The 19,787-nt window shown below is 39.5% G+C and overlaps 1 protein-coding gene across 4 annotated transcripts in view; it reads right to left on the bottom strand.

Annotated features, from left to right (window-relative positions):
- Positions 1-19,787, bottom strand: part of lrp8 (low density lipoprotein receptor-related protein 8, apolipoprotein e receptor) — a 216,467-nt gene that overhangs the window by 45,416 nt on the left and 151,264 nt on the right. For all 4 annotated transcript variants that reach the window (XM_022197266.2, XM_022197269.2, XM_022197268.2 and 1 more), the window contains exons 6-10: positions 16,610-16,732; positions 14,646-14,768; positions 12,168-12,287; positions 10,139-10,264; positions 1,613-1,784 (exon numbers count right to left, since the gene is read on the bottom strand). In XM_022197266.2, coding sequence (XP_022052958.1) covers positions 1,613-1,784; positions 10,139-10,264; positions 12,168-12,287; positions 14,646-14,768; positions 16,610-16,732 — 664 coding nt within the window. The remainder of the gene's footprint in view (positions 1-1,612; positions 1,785-10,138; positions 10,265-12,167; positions 12,288-14,645; positions 14,769-16,609; positions 16,733-19,787) is intronic.

The following is a 19,787-nucleotide window of genomic DNA, read 5'->3' as shown; positions in this document are numbered from 1 at the left end:
CATCACGGTGAGCGTGAAAATACATCTGATCACAGGAAAAGTTCTTCACTGGAATGTAAGACCATTTGTTAAGATTAAACTGAACACCACAATGGGACAACACGCAACAGACTTTGTTGATTGAAGCATCTGATGTTGGTGCAGAACATGAAGAACTCAACCCAAGTGAGCTGAGTTCTGGTCAGATCAGTTGTCTCTCTAACTACGATAATCACGAAAAACCCAGTTTGTATAATTTGCTAAACAAATGTAGATATAGATAGTACAACAAAAGATAACATAGTAATATCAAAAAGACAGAATACTAGTGGTGCAATGGACTGTCGCTGATTTGGGATCAGTATGGATTCCCAGTTACAATTCAGCAAGTTAATCACAGATTAATTGCAAAGTTTAGTCACCAAAATGTGAAATCCAACTTTTTCCCCTCGGCAATTCTTAAAGTAAAAGCACTTGGAAAGCTCAGTCCTCCACCAAGGCCCTTTACTGCAATTTTAAAGAAAGTGATCTAAATTTTATTGGCCATGTGTCATCTCCCCACTAAGTTTCATGAATTATAGTGTGGTAGTTTTTGAGTAACCCTGCTTACAGACAAACAAGCCACGCTACAAATGATGCAGATATGCAGTGACAAGATACAAACCACATGAACAGGGCATGGTAAAAGCAGTTGACAGTAACGGCATTACTTGTCTCCCTTTTTTTGTGCTCATTCGAAAAAAATCCAATCCATGACTCACAAGCCGGGAAGTCAAGAGAACAAACACAACCCTGAGTAAATTAAACTGTACAACTTCACTTGTTGCTAGACACTTAAAGTAACTGCGTGTCTGAGTTTATTTACCACTTCCAAAACAGACTTCATCATGAAGAATGAGTTCATTTGTCCTTTCTCTGTCACAAGCCCTTGAGTGTATCACCAAGTTTGTGTGGGATAATGTGTGTGAATGTATGTGTGTGCAGATGAGTAATGGCGGTGATTATTGAGGCAGTGAAATTAGAGTGAGCATATGGCTCAGCTGAGATGATAGAAGGCCCCTCCCACTACCTGCCAGCCATCAGGGTGACACCAACACACACACACCTCCATTGGAAGCTGTGATACACCTACATGATGTGTAATTGTGTGTGAACGTGTGTGCTCACATGTGTGTGTGTGAAGGACAAACAGCTCCACCTTTTACTGTCAGACAGATGACACAGCCCTCCAGGTGCGTCTGCCTCGCTACCAGAAGGTGTGACAGGTTGAAGCAGAGAAGATGGATGGACAGAAAGGAAGGATAATGACAGGCTCACTGAAGAACGAGGAAAAAGAGTTATCCACACTTCTAAGGTCCTGGCACTGTACGCCATCTTTCCCGGATTTATTATCAACCTTTCACACCCTCGCAAGAAGATCAAGTGTAACTACTACGGAGAGATATTCTCTTACATCTCTACATTGTTCATCACGATGGTCCTTTATTATCGTGATAAGTGATGCAGTAAAGTGTTACCAAGTTATATTTTTCACCTCTCTGTTGCAGTACTTAAGGCAGTATGTGCACTCTGAAAATATGAAACCAAAAGGTACATCTGATCAGTCATTCTGTGTGTGTGCGTGTGTGTATACCTGTATATTTTACGATGATAAAGATCACACCAGAACATCTTGTTGGTGGAAACATCCACATCCAAGGCCACGGCATTCTTCAGCGTGGGAACCACTTGTGTGTATTCACTCTTCAGCAGGTCAATGCGACGGATTTCATGACGGTTGGTGAACATCAGGTATGGACTCTTTCCTGATGGAGAGGGGAAGACATCAGAGTCATGATCATGTCATTTACAGCCATTTATTTACTGCTTGACATTGGGAAGATTGAACAGAGATGTCACGAAGCTCAGGATTTTAGTGGAGGCTGTTAAAGTCCCCCAACCTACTACTGAGACCCCCAAAGAAGGTTTTTTTATCATCTATTGACATGAGGAATTTGGACTACTGACAATCATAAATGCTAGTTTTCATGTAAGGAGGAAACATTTGTTAACCTTCACAATGAATGATAAACTGTACAACACATCCTAAACCTTTACATGAGTGTTTCATTTGGATATTTTTACTGTTGCTAATGTGTAATCCAAACCATCCCAGAGGAAAACTTAGACAAATCACACAGTACACCAGCATTCTTCACTGGCAGTACATTATGTTACCAGCTCAACAACACCTTGAAATTGTCAGTTGTTGAGCTGATAAAAAAAATCCATTTGTTGTGCAAAATCTGAGGACCATTCTTAACACTCATTTACACAGTGAAGTGGACATATGGCATATTGGCAGGGTAACTCCTTCAAGGGACCCCGTTAGCCAAAAAATGTGACAACAACTAAAGTAGCAATTGTACAACAATGTCAATGGAGTTACGTAGTATGTGTTTGTCAAAATGCTGGCCTAATCAAAAAAATCAACAGGTGTTTCAATAATAAACTGTATATAAAAGACGGACATAGCCACCATGAAGCTATCGCTATCTTCGTCTTTCGAAGCTGAAAGTAAAAAGTGAAGGGTTGATCTGACTGCGAACTCAGAGATAGAATGCATATCCATATGTAAGCAACTTTTCACTCATAGGGTAGCTGTCCTCTAAAGCATACCCTGCTTTGTCTTCTATTTTATTCTAAAAGGGAACACAATTTACAAAATTAACGACAAGCTGTATTTAAGAAGTCATTGAACCAAGAATTGAAACCATAAATTAAAAAGGAAAACATTTACAAAGTTCACAAATTCAGTGAGAAATGGGCCCATTTTCTCATAGACGACTATAAAATCTGATTTATTTTTGGAAGCAGAAGATTTGCCCTCTGCTGGTTGTTAATAAAGAATAAAGTTTACAGTTTAATTTAGCAGATGGTTTTATCCAGAACAATGTACATCTGTGAGTAGATACAACACGGGGCAGGTAGGCAAGGCCATAGATATAGGCAAGGCAGTATAAAGGACCTTGTCTAAGGGTCCTCATTAGAGAACGGCATCCTGACTGAGGTTTGAACCACCAATCTCCTGTGCCAAAATCAGGAGTGTTAGTCACTGAGCTATCCACCTGCAGAATACAAATGTAAGATACCTGCAATTCCCTTAAGTGAAGTATTGTTAATAACCTAGATACTGGTGTCTACAAAGATATTATGGGTAATATAGAGTGTTGATTCTTATTCCCAAGATAGACCATAATGCAAGCCAACTCTGATCTTGTTTTGCAATAATATTTTTTAGGTCCTTAAAGCATGCATATTTGATGCTGTGAGAATAAATAAAGCATCTAATGCAAGCTTTTAAAAGAAAATGTATTCTATCTACACACGTTTTGCCACCACATTGTGTAATTCACCTAATCTTTCACTCAATTATGCGTTACAAAAGAGTAACACATGCATTATGTGATTTGGCCCAAATGGAAAGGATAGAAGAGGTAAAAAAAAAGGCCACATCCATTTAAAGTGCAGTGTCTTTGAATATTCATGTGTGTATCTCACCGCTGAATACAGTAACAAAAAACAGTATGCATTTGAATAAAGAAGCTCATCATGCAGAAATGACATGTACTATCTTTAGCACAGCAATGCGTCAGAAATGTGCTTTTGGATTCTTTTCTTCAGGTGCATACAATATGTGTTGTTCGCTGGCACATCAGTTACCTGGGGCACATTTTTCAGCAGGCTGAAGGTGAGTGTGACTCAGATTTGAATAATTCTCATTTAGACGACAAGGTCAACTTCATCTTTACACACAGATCCCAAAAATAGTTTGTGTGCATGTCAGCATATGGTGGAGACACCTGAACGCATGAATGTGAGGCTGCATTTCTAATGTAATTCATGAAACTGCACTCCAAGAATTTCTTTTACAATACTGATTTGTGTTACATTTCTATTTTTTTTGCCCCCCTTACCACTGATTCCCATCCATTTCATTTTCTGTTATACAACTCTTGACTCTCCTCTGTCCAGAAAAACATAAAAAACACAAAAAGCCACACTTAAACAAGAGACAAAGTTGGGCAGCAGTCGCACACACACAAACCCATGCCTGCACACACAGCCAGGCATGCCTCGATAGGTTTCCTCAGCCTCGGTTTACTACGGGCTGCTGCACAGGGAGGAAAATATTACATTTCCACTACTGTTTGGATACAATCATTTTCTTCCAACTACTGGGTTTGTAACCATCAATTTTACCTGCTGAGAGACGGAGATATAGAGAGAAAGGAACCGAGCAAGAAAGAGACAGGCAGAAGCAAATGTGATGGATGCAGGTACAGTCATGGAGAAATGAAGAGTAAGATGATGTAATTAGAGGGGTAAGAACGAAGGAAAGACATCAACAGATCAAGTGACAGCAGGGGAAGGAATGTCAGGTGGGTAGAACAGGAGAGAAGAAACGGAAGAGTGAAAGAGAGTAAGGATATTTGGAAGCATGTATAATAAGGACATAGACGGATCCAACTTCTCTCACATCAAACCCCCTGACTCACTTTGTCAAGACAGCATCTCTTATCCCTCATCACTGTTGGCGCAGCAATATGTCCTTCTTAAGGCAAGAAAGCTGAGTCACTGTTTCCTTCAGGAGATGTCATCAAAAAGAGCAACAGTCCCACGGAGCAACAGTCAGCTCTCTTAACAAGAACACGGTCCCCTAGATACATTTTAATCTGTACCACCAGTTCAGAGCTGCTCAGCCCTGTTAGCCAATTAAGATAAAGCTGTGAGAAGATAAATATGGGCTGGGAGAATGCCATTAGGAACTGCAGGAGCATTGATTTGATTCGCCTCAAAGAAGATGTTGACGTTATGAGATTTGCAAAGTAATATGAAAAAAATCCAACATAAAAAGCTCGGAAAGGTCAGAACTAATGGTGAGAAATTCTGCAGGCTGATGGCGGATGTTCGGCTGCAGCCAGTATGAATGAACCCGCTGCCGGAGGAGGTTAATAGGATGATGTTATGTCTGGAAGAAGACACACATGTCTAGGTCAGCTGTGCTTGTTAAGACACACTGTCCATTCTATATAACAATGGAGATACAGCAGCAGTGAACAGAAATGAACTTTCTGTCAACAACTTGTGTCAAAAGTCATCCAACTTGCTAACTTTCCTCATGACAAAGCAAGTTATACAACACATCATTATCTCTGTGGTGAAAGGCCAGAGTCTCCACGAGAAATAGTTGAAGCTTCTTTGTCTAATAAAAATGTTTCTGGATGTACGTTTTACAGTTGACCATTAAAAGGCTTAATGGACCACTAGAGGTATAGATAAAAGAATGTCACGAGTAGAAGTGTGCACTCACACGGATTAATATTTGCAATATCCCCGCAGGCAGACAATAAAATGGGTTAAGACTTCTGAGATGGATTTTGACAGTATTCCACAACACTTTAGGTCCCATGGCAAAATCCTTTGACAATAGGGAAAATCTGACCACTGCTTTAAACCTATTTTGAAAAGTGTGTGCTCAAACTGTCAAGCGTTGCACAAACTGCTCTTGGCACAGTGGCTAAGCCTGCAGTGCACTGTAGATGAAGGCGAGGACAAGGAACAAGAAACGGAAATGAGAGCAAAAGAAAAGAGAGCAACACTTTGGTCCAGAGGCAGTTTGTAAATTCCCTCCGCATTGTTGAGACAGTGTGTCCTTTTATCAAACGGTAAGTGTGGAGCTGTACCTGAAATGTATTCCTGCTGCTCTGTCACTTATCCTCACTCCTACTGGCGAATTTCATAAACTTTTATTGGATTTTTTAGCCCTGCACAGCCAGACCATTCTCTAGTGCTGACATCACTGTGTAGAATGGTCTCGCTGTACCTTACTATTATTCTCCTAGAAGGGAAAAAACACTTAGCATGTCTGTATTTATTTAAACCAATGACAGTGATCTTGGGCGGAGCTAAGAACAGGATGCTGCGACAGTGTTTACTCAAAATGGTGATGGGAGAATTATTTTAGTGCAACACTGAAATGCAGGGAGGCAAGCATTACCCTTTAAATGGATAATTAATTCATCATAAAATAAATTACTTCGTTGCACAACTCAAATGTTGGGGAAAACTTCATATTTTCAGCATGCAGATTACTGTTTCCTGTAATGAAGGGGACTTTTAAATGATACAATATAGACCGCAATCTGCATCCAGTGAGCCAGAGCAGATTATTCTAACCTTCATGCCACCAGCATATTTAACATAAGAGGACAATTGAATGAACACCCTGAGAACCCCAAGAATAAACTACTGGACTTTAAGAAAAAATTATTGTCATTATATGAACAATTTTCATCTCGAAACTTGACTAGTTATGCAGCTAATGTTAAGTAAAAATCATTTTATTTAGGCAAGTTACAGTAAACACATACTTTTCTTCAATACAAATGATCACTTTTATCCTAAGTACAATCCACATTGGTACTGCAAAGCTTCTTGCTATTCATCTATTCTGGTACCACTCCAATTTCAGTCATTTTAAATAAACAGTTATTTCTGCTCTATTTATGTCTTAAGATTTTAGTGAAACTAAATATGGCCAATCTTAATGTCCTTTCCATTGTTTTCTTAAAAAACAGAACAACACTAATTCCATACAAAACTATATTATAGAGAGATATTCTGGATGAATTACACACTCTTTAAAAAGATTGGGGTCACTATAACATTAAATTAATCAGAAATCCAGTCTCGACATTGTTAATGTGGTAAATGTCTATTCTAGCTGGAAATGGCTGATTTTTAATGGAATATCTCCATAGGGGCACAGAGAAACATTTCCAGCAACCATCACTTCTGTGTTCTAATGCTACATTGTGTTAGTTAATGGTGTTGAAAGGCTCATTGATGATCAGAAAACCCTTGCGCAATTATGTTAGCACATGAATAAAAGTGTGAGTTTTCGTGGAAAACATGAAATTGTCTAGGTGACCCCAAACTTTTGAATGGTCGTGTACATCTTAGAGCTCAGACAAACAGAACAAAGTTCCTCAGATCTTTCTCCCTGAAAATCTGTTTAGCACATTCCCTCTGCAACCTCAAAAATGGTCACATTTGAGCTTTTCCCCCACAAACACGGGTCCTGATCACACTCTGACTGCATGTCAGTCACACTATTTCAGTCCGATCTGGTATAACAGAAGAAAAGCACCTAACTTGTTACTCATTAAATATTTTTTTAAATGAAACAAGGCGTTTTATTTCTTTATAAAGATATTTTTTGGCCTTTTGTTGTCTTTACTCGATAGGTTAGTAAAGAGGCAGACAGGAAAATAGGGAGAAGAATGGGGGAAGACCTGCAACAAAGGGCCAAGAGCTAGAATAGAACCTAGGCCTGGAACTATAGCCCTGTTTATGCGATGCCCGTCAACCAGATGAACTATCTAGGCACCCGATGTGTTGGATTTCTGCCTTGGAACACTATCCTATTTTAGGAAGAACAGTGCTTTGGGTTGTTGACAGAGGTTTTACCTTCCATGGTGGTGTGTGACGCTTTAAATTAGGACCTAAACATAACAACCTCAATAAATAGTTCCAGCTATTAAAACTGCATGGGAAGATTAGGGTGTTTTTGACTGGGATCCTCCAAATTTCAATACATTAAAACTAAAACAAAACAGAAAGCAATTATATGAAGTTATGAGGAACAAAAACTCATGAAACACTGGGTTGATAGAATAGAGCACCTGTGAGATATGACAAGTAATACAGGGTGGGGTTTGCAAGTATCTCATTTGGTAGAATGAGGGCTAACAGCCTCAGTTTGAGTGTATTCAAACACTGCCAACCAGTATTGGCCATTAAAATCGAATTTGAAGCAAATTTTATTCATTAATTTTGTATCAGCTATAATTTATGTATGACATGACTAAACTGGTAAGGAAATGACAATGCTGTTTGACTGTCTTGGTGAATATTTTTACACCCCCCACTCCATCCCTCTCACACATACACTAAATTCCCACTCTCTCTCTCTCTCATACACACCAATAATAACTCAACTTGTCAACTCAGTGAGTGGCATCACACCATAAAGGTGTAAACACAATAACAATGAATGCAATTAGTGTCGAGCAAAACTTTCTTCAGAGGACTTAATGGATGCTGCCACCACGTAACAAACGTTTGCACACACATACACACAAATACCAGCTCAGAAGAGGGAATGCATTATAACTCCAACCTGGGACTTTAGTTTTAATTAGCATTGCTTGTGTAACAGTTGCACATTACTCTGAAATTAATCTGCAGACCCAGAGACCACGCGCTAGGATTAGAATGAAATACACTTGGTATACATCAGAGAGGTCTCACTGAGCTTTCAGGAACTCGACAATTATCTGCACAGACTGAACTCACAACAACACCACCACATGTGTATATGGGATCATATCTGGCTTGAGGATGACAGGCAGCCATTTTGCAGCCTGAACTTCAATATGTGCAGATGATATTGGCACATCTCATCACAGAATGTGACATCTCTCCTGACCAGTCAGTCGCGGGAGAATTGCATCTGTGCACAAATTAGGATCCTCCCAAATAACTACACGTGTGAACAGAATGTAAAGCGTATATGGATGCTGTAAGCATGCTTGTGTGTGAGGCTGGGTGAACATGTGTGCGTTGAGAAATGAGTTTGTGGACAAATGCAGCTTCATTAAGTCCACATTACCTCAGGTTCACAAAGCAGGCATCTCTATTTATGGCTCCATCTCTATCTGTTCCTCTGAATAAACAATCATGCCACATTTCAGTCTCTTCCTGTCTCATTTGGCAAGCTGTAGCATGTGGAACCACAAACTGTACGGATACATCGGAGCACTGCGTTAATAAGCAGAGATATTCATACAACGCATCTGTACTTTCATCCATCACTTTTTTCTCTCCTCTGCTCATCTATCCTGCTCTCTAACAAATGTCTTAGCCTCTGACAAGGACTGTTTGCTCTGGCTAACAGTAATAAAGATTCACACAGAGAGACATGAAGCAATCAATGGAGGTTTTTATGCCACTTAGCTTAGGAGTGAGGGTCTGTTTTCTGCTTTAAGCTCTCTCATTACTCGATCAGTTCACCCTATAATGACTTAACCTAAGTCCGTAATGACTAATAACACTCTTTTCTCTTTCTTTTCTCGTTGAAAAGTTAATTTTCTGTGTGAGTCAATCAGATGTTCCATTTTAAATTTATCTCTCCGGCTAGTCCAAAGGAATTAACACTGTCAGGACAGGAGTTTTGCTATTTCTTTCTGTTGAAGTATAACATAGCGTAGATTAAACGCTGATAGCAGTAATTATAGTTTGTAATAGTGTCTTGGTTAGCAGCTACAACAGGTTTCTAGGGTTCACTGTTGTGCATTTTAGACAGCTCTGACCATCAGTTCTCAGCACTGTTAGACGCCAAACATATACAAACACTATGTGTAGGTGCTTTAAAGTTTGCTAACAACAAAAATAACAACACTGTTATCGGTAAAAGCCAGCTGTAACGAAGTGAAATCTGGAGGGGCCGATTAAAAACACCCAGAATTCACTTGGAACTTTTTCAAAAGGCAGCCTTGGGTGCAACTAATAAGCTACAGTACAGTTGCATGTTCACTTCTGGATTAAAGAAGACCATTTTTCAATAACACTTTTGCCTAGTACAGCTTAGAGGACAAGATTTTATTTTCATTCATACCACTGCTCCGAGTGTTTGCCCTGGCCAACAAGGGGTAGAGACCCTGCCTGTAGCCTATAGTGCACCCTCCCTGCACAACATCCTTCTCTTGACACTCGAGGGAGCGCGGAGGCAGCTGGCTGCAAACTTTTCATTAGTGAGGACTGCAGAAAAAGATGGCAAATATTTATCTTTGCACAGATTGCTGTGCAGAGCCTGCATACAAAGCGAGCCTCTGCTTTCACAGAGACCCGCTCTGTGAGAACAGCGTAGGATGTGACTGGGTAGTTAGGGCTGCTGGAATGGGAGCGTCATTTATAACGTGTATGGAAGAGCAGGTCTTGATGTGATTCTTTTTAAGCAAATGTGTGCCCATGAATGTATTTTAGTGAGATCATCCATCTCTGACAGAGAGCGTCTCCACTTGTACATATATGTGTGAGCATGTGTGCGGCTTACCCACGGCTTTGCAGGTCTTAGAGGCGGGATCCATCTCATAGCCTTCGTAGCACTCACACTTGTAATCTCCTTTGTAGTTGATGCAGATCTGACTACAGGCGTCTGGGTTCTCACACTCATCTATGTCTGTTGACAGAAACATGCCAAAATGATGTAAAGATCGAAACGATGTACTAGAGACACACAAAAGCATTTTCGTCTAAAGATTAAGTAATTACACAAGAACATCATCGGTTTCTAGCACGTTTCTCAAGAGGATGTTCAGATGACAAGAGTTTGATTCTTCAGTCATTTCAAGGATTACGGACTTACTGTAGAGCTTCAAAATAAATTAGATTTTGGCTTGAGAAACAGGAATATTATAAGTTGAATTGCCTCATGGGAGCATTATTGCTTTTCTGTATATTAGAAATCATTTCAAGCAATTTAAAAAAACAATTCTATATTACGCAACTCCTCAGTTAATTCTGCCCATAGAATTTTACTTGTTCACCAGATAGAAATATTGTTCTTGTCGGTGTAATAAACAAACTAGCATACAACAAATAACCCATAAACATTTTGTCAATTTCACTGGTTTATGAGCAGAACTAAAACACGTTGTTTAGGAGTCGTTTAAACAATTTTTTGGTGAATAACTATGACTTCATCTGCAGACCCACACTTAACAGAATCTCCAGCTACTGCAGGTGGTGTGTGTGTGTGTGTGTGTATATATATATATATATATATATATATATATATATACACATATTATAAATGCTCACTGAGAAGAGGAAAGGCCTGAAGAAATGTATTAAAACATTAAAAAACATAATATAACATAAGTGGGGTGCACTCTGATCTTTATTAGACCCATCCAACATTTTGAACTGGGCAGCTTCACTATAAAGACGGTTGTTATATTAACAAATTGCGCCTCCTGAATGACTGCATGTAAAAAATAAGATAAAACGTGCACTGTAAATAAGAGTTGTTGCAGGAGGTAAATTTCATCAGAGCATTCATTCTTGGTCTTCAGCTAGTCCATACTCATCGAAGACCTACAGTATCTTAGTACTAAATGCAAAAACTGTCAAAAAGGCCTTTGTTAACACAGCCAAATGGTTTTTAAATAAGCTGAAAGACAATGAAAGATGAGTGAAATAAGCAGTCGTGGTTAAGAATTTCTACGTTAAAATTGTAGTTTGTCAAAGACAGTCTTGACAGTCAAGGATTTTTTTGTAATACACACAAGAAACCAATCCAGCCAACTAGCAGCTGAAGGCTTTCAGTATCACTGGTCTTCAGAATTGGTTTCTGTTGACCATGAACTTCAACATTTTACAGCGCAGGGCAGTAGTGGGTGGAGATAGAGGCTGAAACTAATTACCTCCGCCAGGAGGTTACATAATCATCGGAGTTTGTTTGTCTGTTTGTTAACAGCATAACTCAAAAAGTTATGGACGGATTTTCACCAAATTTTTACAGAATGTCCGGAAGAGCAAAAGTAACAATCTATTTTTTAGAGGTGATCCGGATCACCGTCTGGATCCAGGATTTTTTTGAAGGACTCTGTACAATTGAGAGATGGCCGGCAGCTGTTAACAGACAAACAGACAGACAGACAAACAGATGGCCTGGCAGAGGTCTGCGCTCTCCGAGTGCTTTTCTAGTTTGAATATTCATTGATTTGCTCATATGAAAGAAGGCAAATGTGTAGAGGTACATTTAAACCATTTTAAGGCACAGAAGGAAAAAAACTAAAAACTTCTAAATAAGTAAATAACTAAATATTTTGACAGACACAGATGAGCTTGGACGAGTTTAATCAGTGACCACAGAGGGACATTAAATGACACTCTGACACACATCATGTCAACCTTTTGGACAAGGTTAATAGTCCTGTGGAATTCAGTCTCTGAGCTCAACTAAGCAGAGGCAGAAAGAGTTAATCAAATCTGGCTGGTTGAGTCCTAACACGGTGTAACTGCACTTTTGTTTCTCATTAAAGCCGAAGTTTTGTTGCATAACCTTTTTTTTTCTTTACCTCCACAAGTCTTCTTGTCCAGGAGTTTGTACCCGGAGGGACAGTCACACTCATAACCAATTCTCCGGTCCCTGCAGATGTGAGAGCAGCCACCATTGTTGTCTGCACACTCGTTCACGCCTGCAGAGAGAGAGAGGAGCAGGATGAAGAACAGGGGAAGGGACAGGGATCGGACGGGAGGAACGGAAGGAAGTAAAGAGGAGTTGAATGGTGATGAAATAACTCCCGCAGGTTTCTGGACAGAATAATTCAGCCTCCATATGACACAAAGAAAGAGTTGGACAGCAAGACAAAACTCCCCACACAGTCAGAAGTTTGTGTGTGGATAGTTCTAATCATCCTGCCAGCTAAGGTATTTTTGTCCTCTAAAGCGAGTCTGTATGCATTGAAATTTCAAAAAGCAAAAACAGGGAGCTTAAAAGCAGCGGGAAGAGAGAGACGGGTATATGAGTGTGTGTGTGTGGGACATTCATGTTTGTGTGTGTTGGTGGCCTACAGGCTCAGTCGAAGGCAAACCTGGAACTGATCCATGCTCCAACAGGGAGCTCGGCCTGCACCAGGTGCCACTCCACTATAATGCCTATTGTTACACAAGCACATCCCCTCCTTCATCCTCTCATTCTCATTTTCTCCTTTTTTTTTTCTTTTTTAGCAGAACAGATTGGACTCCCTCTCAGTCATCCTTCCCTTCCTTTTTGTATCTGTTTCTGCACCTCCATTTATCCCTTTGTCTTTCAACGACCCTCCAGGGAGCGAGGAGAGATCGCTGCAGAAAGCTAAAGCTGGTACTTCATTACCGGTTTACATTAAAGATTTAAGCTTCAAGGCTACAGGTACTGCTGTTGAGAGACAGAGACTCTGCAAGAGACACCCAAAGAGAAAGAGAGAGAATGGAAATCGAGAGAAACTGACGGGAAGAGAAAGTGGGAAGTAAAGACTTTGACGGATTAGTATGACATTTAAGTAAAATTAAAGTTACGGTTTAAAGTCTAGCTATTGCATTTTATCAGATAACACATTAGCTAAATGCTAGCTTTGTACTAAAATACAGTGAAGATGACAACTTTAATCGATTATTTTATCTGACAGGAAAGCTGCAGAATACACCAGTGTCTGGACATTTCTGCTGGTCAGGAGCTGTTTTAATGACTTGAGCTGGGCTTTAGATTCAGAAGAGGGAACTCACATGCAATGGCATTTAGGAAAACAGTGTGGTCCAATATGACAGCAGTTTGGGAAAGATTTTTCCTTATTTTAAGGTCTATTTTAAAGTCTAACACCTTCAGGATGGACTAGAATACACACTGCAACCCAGGCTAGGAGCTTAGTCCAGCTACATCTTAACTCTCATGCTTTTGGAATTGAATGTTTATGTTCACATGTGAATGATCAAGTGTTAACATAAATTTCTGTGTTATTTCATTTGTCTTTATTCATACTCACATTGAGTTTTGTATCATAAACTTCTTGTTTTAGCCTTCACCCTGCTGTGTTTGGCCAAACCATTTGGCTTCGTGTGGTTGTGTTGCCTTCTGCGTATCCTGCTTTGCTTTGTCTGTCAAAGACCTTTATGAACTCTTGCTTTTAGAAGCGCCAAAAAACAGCGTTATTATAAAAAGTTCTGTGCATTTCTCTCCTATTGATTTAACCAGTATGTCTTTTCTTGGACTGAGCCCGTTTCTAGGGTGTGAAAAAATGCCAGTTGCTAGTTATAGCTACAACAACGAGAGCGCCTTCAAATACACAGAACATCACATTTAGCATTAATGACATGGTTACAGGGTGATCTCATTACAGCATATATCCATCTGCTTCGAGATCAGAGCTAGCTAAAAGGGCAGCTTGCTCACATATAATCTTATGCCCATGTGACTGATGGGAGACCGCTCCACTTCAGAGTGAGGCCGCGGGTGAAGAGCGGTTTCTCTAAGTAACCTCCGAAACTTAAACTTGTACATGCACTTGAGCAAAACCTTCCCGTTACTTCAATTGCAATTACATGAGCTTCATTAACCTTGATCGATTTTATTAAAAGGTGCTGTTTTTCTCTCAACCGCTTCAGTCTGTTTGCAGAGGGATTGCATTGCTTGTGATGTTGAGATGTGTGACCGAAGCTCACTAAGTGGTAATTATCTATGGTGTGTGGATAATCTGTGTGGCTCCTTATGGGTAACGTAGTCCAGTCACGTTTCTCTGGCTAAGATCGCACTAGAGGGTAGAGTTGCTTGGCTCTTTGATCATAACAAGGGAGTTGAGAAATGTCCTAAATTTACCCTGCCTTGATCAAATGAATCTGCTTTGAGCGAGGAGAGCGGCCACCCACATTTACACAAGCTTATGATGCCTGGGAACAAGGGTGTGCATCCGAGATATTCCATTAGCATGTATATTCGTCTGTGTATAGCAGAGGTGGTGAAAGAGCTAATGAGTATCTGGGTATGTGGGTGTTCAAGGAAACGCAGAGAGATATCATCTTACCACACTCCTTCATAGGTTCATCAGACCAGTCCTTGCAGTCTTTCACATTGTCGCACACCTTGTTGCTGTCAATACACTCCCCGTTCTTACAGCGGAACTTTCTTGGCGCGTCGCATTTTGTAACTGTGGTAAGAATGAACAACAAAGTTCAAAATTAGGTTGCACTATTTCACTTTTTTTATGTGACAAGGTCGGAAAACATGCTTTAAATTTGTTACACAATGAAAAATTGAACTGAAGCAGAAATTATATCACCACCTTTTCTTGCTATTTCTCTATTAGCTATTTTGCCCAAATCATTCACCCCAAGTTAGCATTAGTTACATTAAAATACGGAGCCTGGAAAACATTGTTTCACAATGGCAATGAGTCTTCTACATACTGGGCAAAAATAATAATGTGTTTCATACCATACAGAGTTTGGGGGGGGGGGGGGGGGGGGAGCTGAGATGGAATCAGATGGCACTGATGCATTTCAGAGGAATAGACTGTCTTTGGGACAGTCATGGTAAAAGAAAACAGCTGAAAACTGGAGCTAAGCAACAGCAAATTTGGAAAACTTAACTGTTGCATTTTTTATGAATAGTTGACAATTCATAACGAATATTACTGATTTGTGATAATCATACTGATACTTTCGAGACAATACAAGCAATCGACCATGCTTAGTTCAATATATTTGTTTAGACGGTGTGAGAGCAAATAGAGAAATTTGGCTTCCAACTAAGGAAAATGCTGCAATATTACAATACTTTCCTAAAAAAAAGCAAAAATGCTAACATCTCTATACTTTTCTCTTTGTTCTGTGTTTGTATTTTACTTGGCTAAGCTACAAACACACAATATTCATGTTTGTATGTACATAACTTTGGATTGTTGTATGCTCTGTTTAAAATTTGTAAGGTCTTCACCGTATTATGCTCAGTGCTATGAGATGACACATTGTGAACTGGTGCTCTATAAATAAAACTGAATTGAGCTGAATGGACTGTAGTAGATATAAATTGTATTGCTAACATGACGTTATTTCAGTTCCGTGTAGAAGACGATTTTGGTACAGATACAAAAAAATGCCGTACCTTTGTGACCCACACTAAACTTTTGTTGTAGTTTGTGGAGATAATGAGCCTCCATCTCTTCTCAGTAAGAGGCGAACACATTGATTAGCTCCATAAATATCGTTGGGCTGCAGGGAGTTTGGTTAAGGGAAGAGATTGCCTGAAATATCCACTGGTCAGGCTTATTCAGGAGAAAACACAGAGCCAATAATATGTAAATTTAAAAAGATGATGGCAGACAAGGAAAAATAAACTGAATATCATATATAAGGTAACTCACTTGACAGATAAGCCCAAAAAGAACTACAGAGGGGTCATGAGCAGATGAGCTTTTTAGACACAGACCTCTGAAAGCGATGAAAATGTGAATATAGTAAATATAATAAAGGGTCGCTTAGTGTAGTAGATGTGACATCCACTGCACGGTAATGTATAAAGCGGCTTAACAGACATTGATTTCTATGATACTTATCTGTTCTGCGTGTTTGCAGTGAGTGGCAACAGTAAATAAAAATATCTCCAGCTTCTTTACAAATGTGAATCATTCCTCCCTCTTGCAGCACTCTGGAGAGTCTAGTGGAGTGCAATCAGTGGAGAAACATAACAAAACACTTTGGATACTTTGACACCGAGGCCTCTTATTCTCCCAAACTGCTTTGCCTTTCTTCCTTCTGTGGTGCTGAATTTCCCGATCAAACTTTAGTTAAACCCGTCAAACTTTCTCATGGGGGGCAGAATCAACCATTGCAGCTGTCTAGTGCACCTCCCATGAATCACGTTAAACCTTTCACTACCTACATTACCTGACAGAAGAGGAAATATGACGGTGTATTGTTCTGCAGATGGTCAGGATGATGTTTGCATGCTACATGGCTGTTTTTCTGTCTGCACTCGTGTGACGCTCACCATTGAGGCAGCCAGCTTCATCGCTGTAGTCGGGACAGTCATGAACTTTATTACACTGTTTGGTGCCGTGGATGCAGGAGCCATCGCCACACTGGAACTCATCAGGTCGACATGTGAGCAGGGCTGCGGGACACAAATCACACATTACAATACGGAATTTGTCTCATGTATGAAAAGATACAGCGCTGGAGGCTAAAAATGGAGGTACAAAGCATTTTCAATAGTAAACTATCAAATTCAGCCCATCATTTCTCTTCCATTCTAATATCTAGGAAGATGCGTGAACAGTTGTGGACGTTATTCACTTTGCCTCCCTCATCAAGGTAATTTGAAGGCCGTTCCAATCCGACCGTAATCAATCACAACTCCTACCTCCTCACAAATTCCTATACCCAAAAGAAAACCATACAGCATCTGAAAAAAATCCACATCCAGTGACCTACTGAGAATGTGTGTGTATGTGCAAGTGTGTATGAAGACATTTGCTTGTGTTTGCTCTAACGGCGGAGGGCAGGTTTATTTAACTCATTCGTCTTTTTAACTGGCTATTTAATTATTCATGTGTTGTGTTTTGGGCTGCCTCTGCCAAGGGAACGGAGGCAGACATGATCAATGACTGTGGCGCCTACAAAAATGCGTGGCACACAATCACTGTATCAGGAAATATGGCATTAAAAACAACTCTGCTTCAAGTGTGTGTGGTGAGTGGACACATACAGGCACATCAACAGACCATACTTTAATGCAGATGTGTGCACATTTATATGAAAATAAAGAAACTCTGACTCAGACTTTTTATGCTCAAGCAAAAATAAAATAATAAAAAAAATAAAATAAAGACAAACACATGCTAATGCTAAAATCAGCAAAGTGTGCAAGGCATAATCCTGTGCCATCACAAAATGTGCTGATTCTTTTAGCCAGATGATTGGGATCTGAGCTCAGCTAATTATGATAAATCCCCAGGATGAATAGTAATAATAACAGACTGCCATCTGCAGAAATGTTGGCAGGGGGAAAAGGACAAAGCCAACTTAGATACGGTGTGACCATTTCTCATTTGCATTAACCTGCTGTCACCCTTCTCACAGTCACTTGTCTCAGCATGTCTGTGAAATAACACCAGATTATTGAGACAGATGTTTCAAATAAGATGGGAGATAATAACCCAGGGATGGCTCTGCAGGAATAAGCAAAGCCTGACGGGATAGAGGAGGAGGAGAGAACAAACTGGGTATGTGCAACGATTCTCATATTTCTCATTTACATTGAAATGTTGCACCTCCCTGAGCTGCATTCTACGCGCTCATTTACATTACACAGACATCGGAAACTATTACATCTTGTTGTACACTAACCTCCAACCGCCCACTTGTATTCACTCTGATTAGCATGCACACAGACCCAGTCAAACAACTCATGTCTCACCACGTAAACAAACAAACAGTGAGGATTCTTAAGACTGGAACCAGGTAAGAACTCTTCCCCGGATATTAGAGGTCATTGCTATTCATTTATATAACTGGGTTAGTTTTTGTTGATGGAAACTTTAAATTTGATATAAAATACCATTCGAAAGTTTGGGGTCAACCAGACAATTTCATTTTTTCCACGAATACTCACAATTTTATTCATGCGCTAAAATAATTGCACAAGGGTTTTCTAATCATCAATGAGCCTTTCAACACCATTATCTAGCACAATGTAGCATTAGAACACAGGAGTGATGGTTGCTGGAAATGTTCCTCTGTACCCCTATGCAGATATTCCATTAAAATCAGCTGTTTCCAGCTAGAATAGTCATTTACCACATTAATAATGTCTAGATTGCATTTCTGATTCATTTAATGTTATCTTCATTGAAAAAAAAATGCTATTCTTTCAAAAATAAGGAGATTTCTAAGTGACCCCAAATTTTTGAGTGGTATTGTGTGTATTTTCATTTAATTTACTATTAAAAAACAACAACTCTTAATTATAGCCCAGCTGACTTGGAGATAGGAGGTGAAGGACACCAATAAGTAACATTTAGAACCAATACACTTTAGTAGCATTAAAAAAAATGGTGTCAAACTGAATTTTAACGCACTTTGTTGAAATGCATTTAGTTGTGTTTTTTTAATGTTCAATTAAAAAAATATAATTTAACATTTATCCTTCAGTGTTGAAAGGTTATCACTTGCAGTATTTCACCAATCAAATGTGGATGGGGCAGTGCTTGGGATCACAGAGTGGTGACTACAGATAGAGGCAGACTAGCTTTAAATTGACTACTATTAAATTATTCTACTGATAATGAGTGAAAAAAAACACCTTGGATAAAATAGCATTTTTTTCCCCCTTATCGACATGTCTATATAGGTTAGTTTTATATGCTGAAAGACATGAGAAAAATAAGCAATAAACACAACAACTGGGGGAGATTTTCAATAAATCTAAATAACAACAGTCAGAAAAATGCTGAATATTGGATCCAAAAATCAACTAGGCTAATAATCTGCTTACTCCTACTAAAAAGTAAAATTGTGTTAAGGTATTAGAGCAAAAATCCAATGAAGTCACTTATGTCAGGTAAACACTTCCTCGGCATCTTGTACATGCACCAATATGCAGTAAAAATAAACTAAAATAATGATGAGGAGAGCATACTGCACTTAAAATCCGTCGCTAACATATGTGAGTTCATCACAGGTAGCATTACCAAAATGTAATTAGGGATGTATTGTTTTTTGTCACCGGGAATGGTTGACTGTGCTCATTTTGGTGTAGTTTCTCTTTGTAACTTGGTGCTGCAATATATCAACATCAAAACCCATTCCATGATGCAGTGCTTTTTTTTAAATCTCAAAGACATTAAATGGTCATGATTGACTGGTCTTTCTAAAATTGTGTCTGAGGTACAATGATCATTTTCATGGAAAGACAGAGAGCCTTGGAGAGTGTTATTATATAGAAACAGAAATAATCTCTATATTGAAACAGCTTCTTGTGTTTCATGGTTACACCTTTAGACTGACCTTTTATTACTGAGTTATTATTTCAGCTCCTTGGATTATGAGAGCAGGTGCGCTCTCTATGCATGTGTCTGGCAGAGTTTTGTGAACGTGTGCACGTGGCTGCAGTGCGCCTGTATCATGTCTTATGTGTGAGGCTGCTGTCATCTCACTGAGTGGTGTGT

This window comes from Acanthochromis polyacanthus, chromosome 4 (assembly GCF_021347895.1).
Source record: "Acanthochromis polyacanthus isolate Apoly-LR-REF ecotype Palm Island chromosome 4, KAUST_Apoly_ChrSc, whole genome shotgun sequence".
In the NCBI taxonomy this organism is placed as follows: Eukaryota; Metazoa; Chordata; class Actinopteri; family Pomacentridae; genus Acanthochromis; species Acanthochromis polyacanthus.
This window is presented reverse-complemented; position numbering and strand designations above follow the sequence as displayed.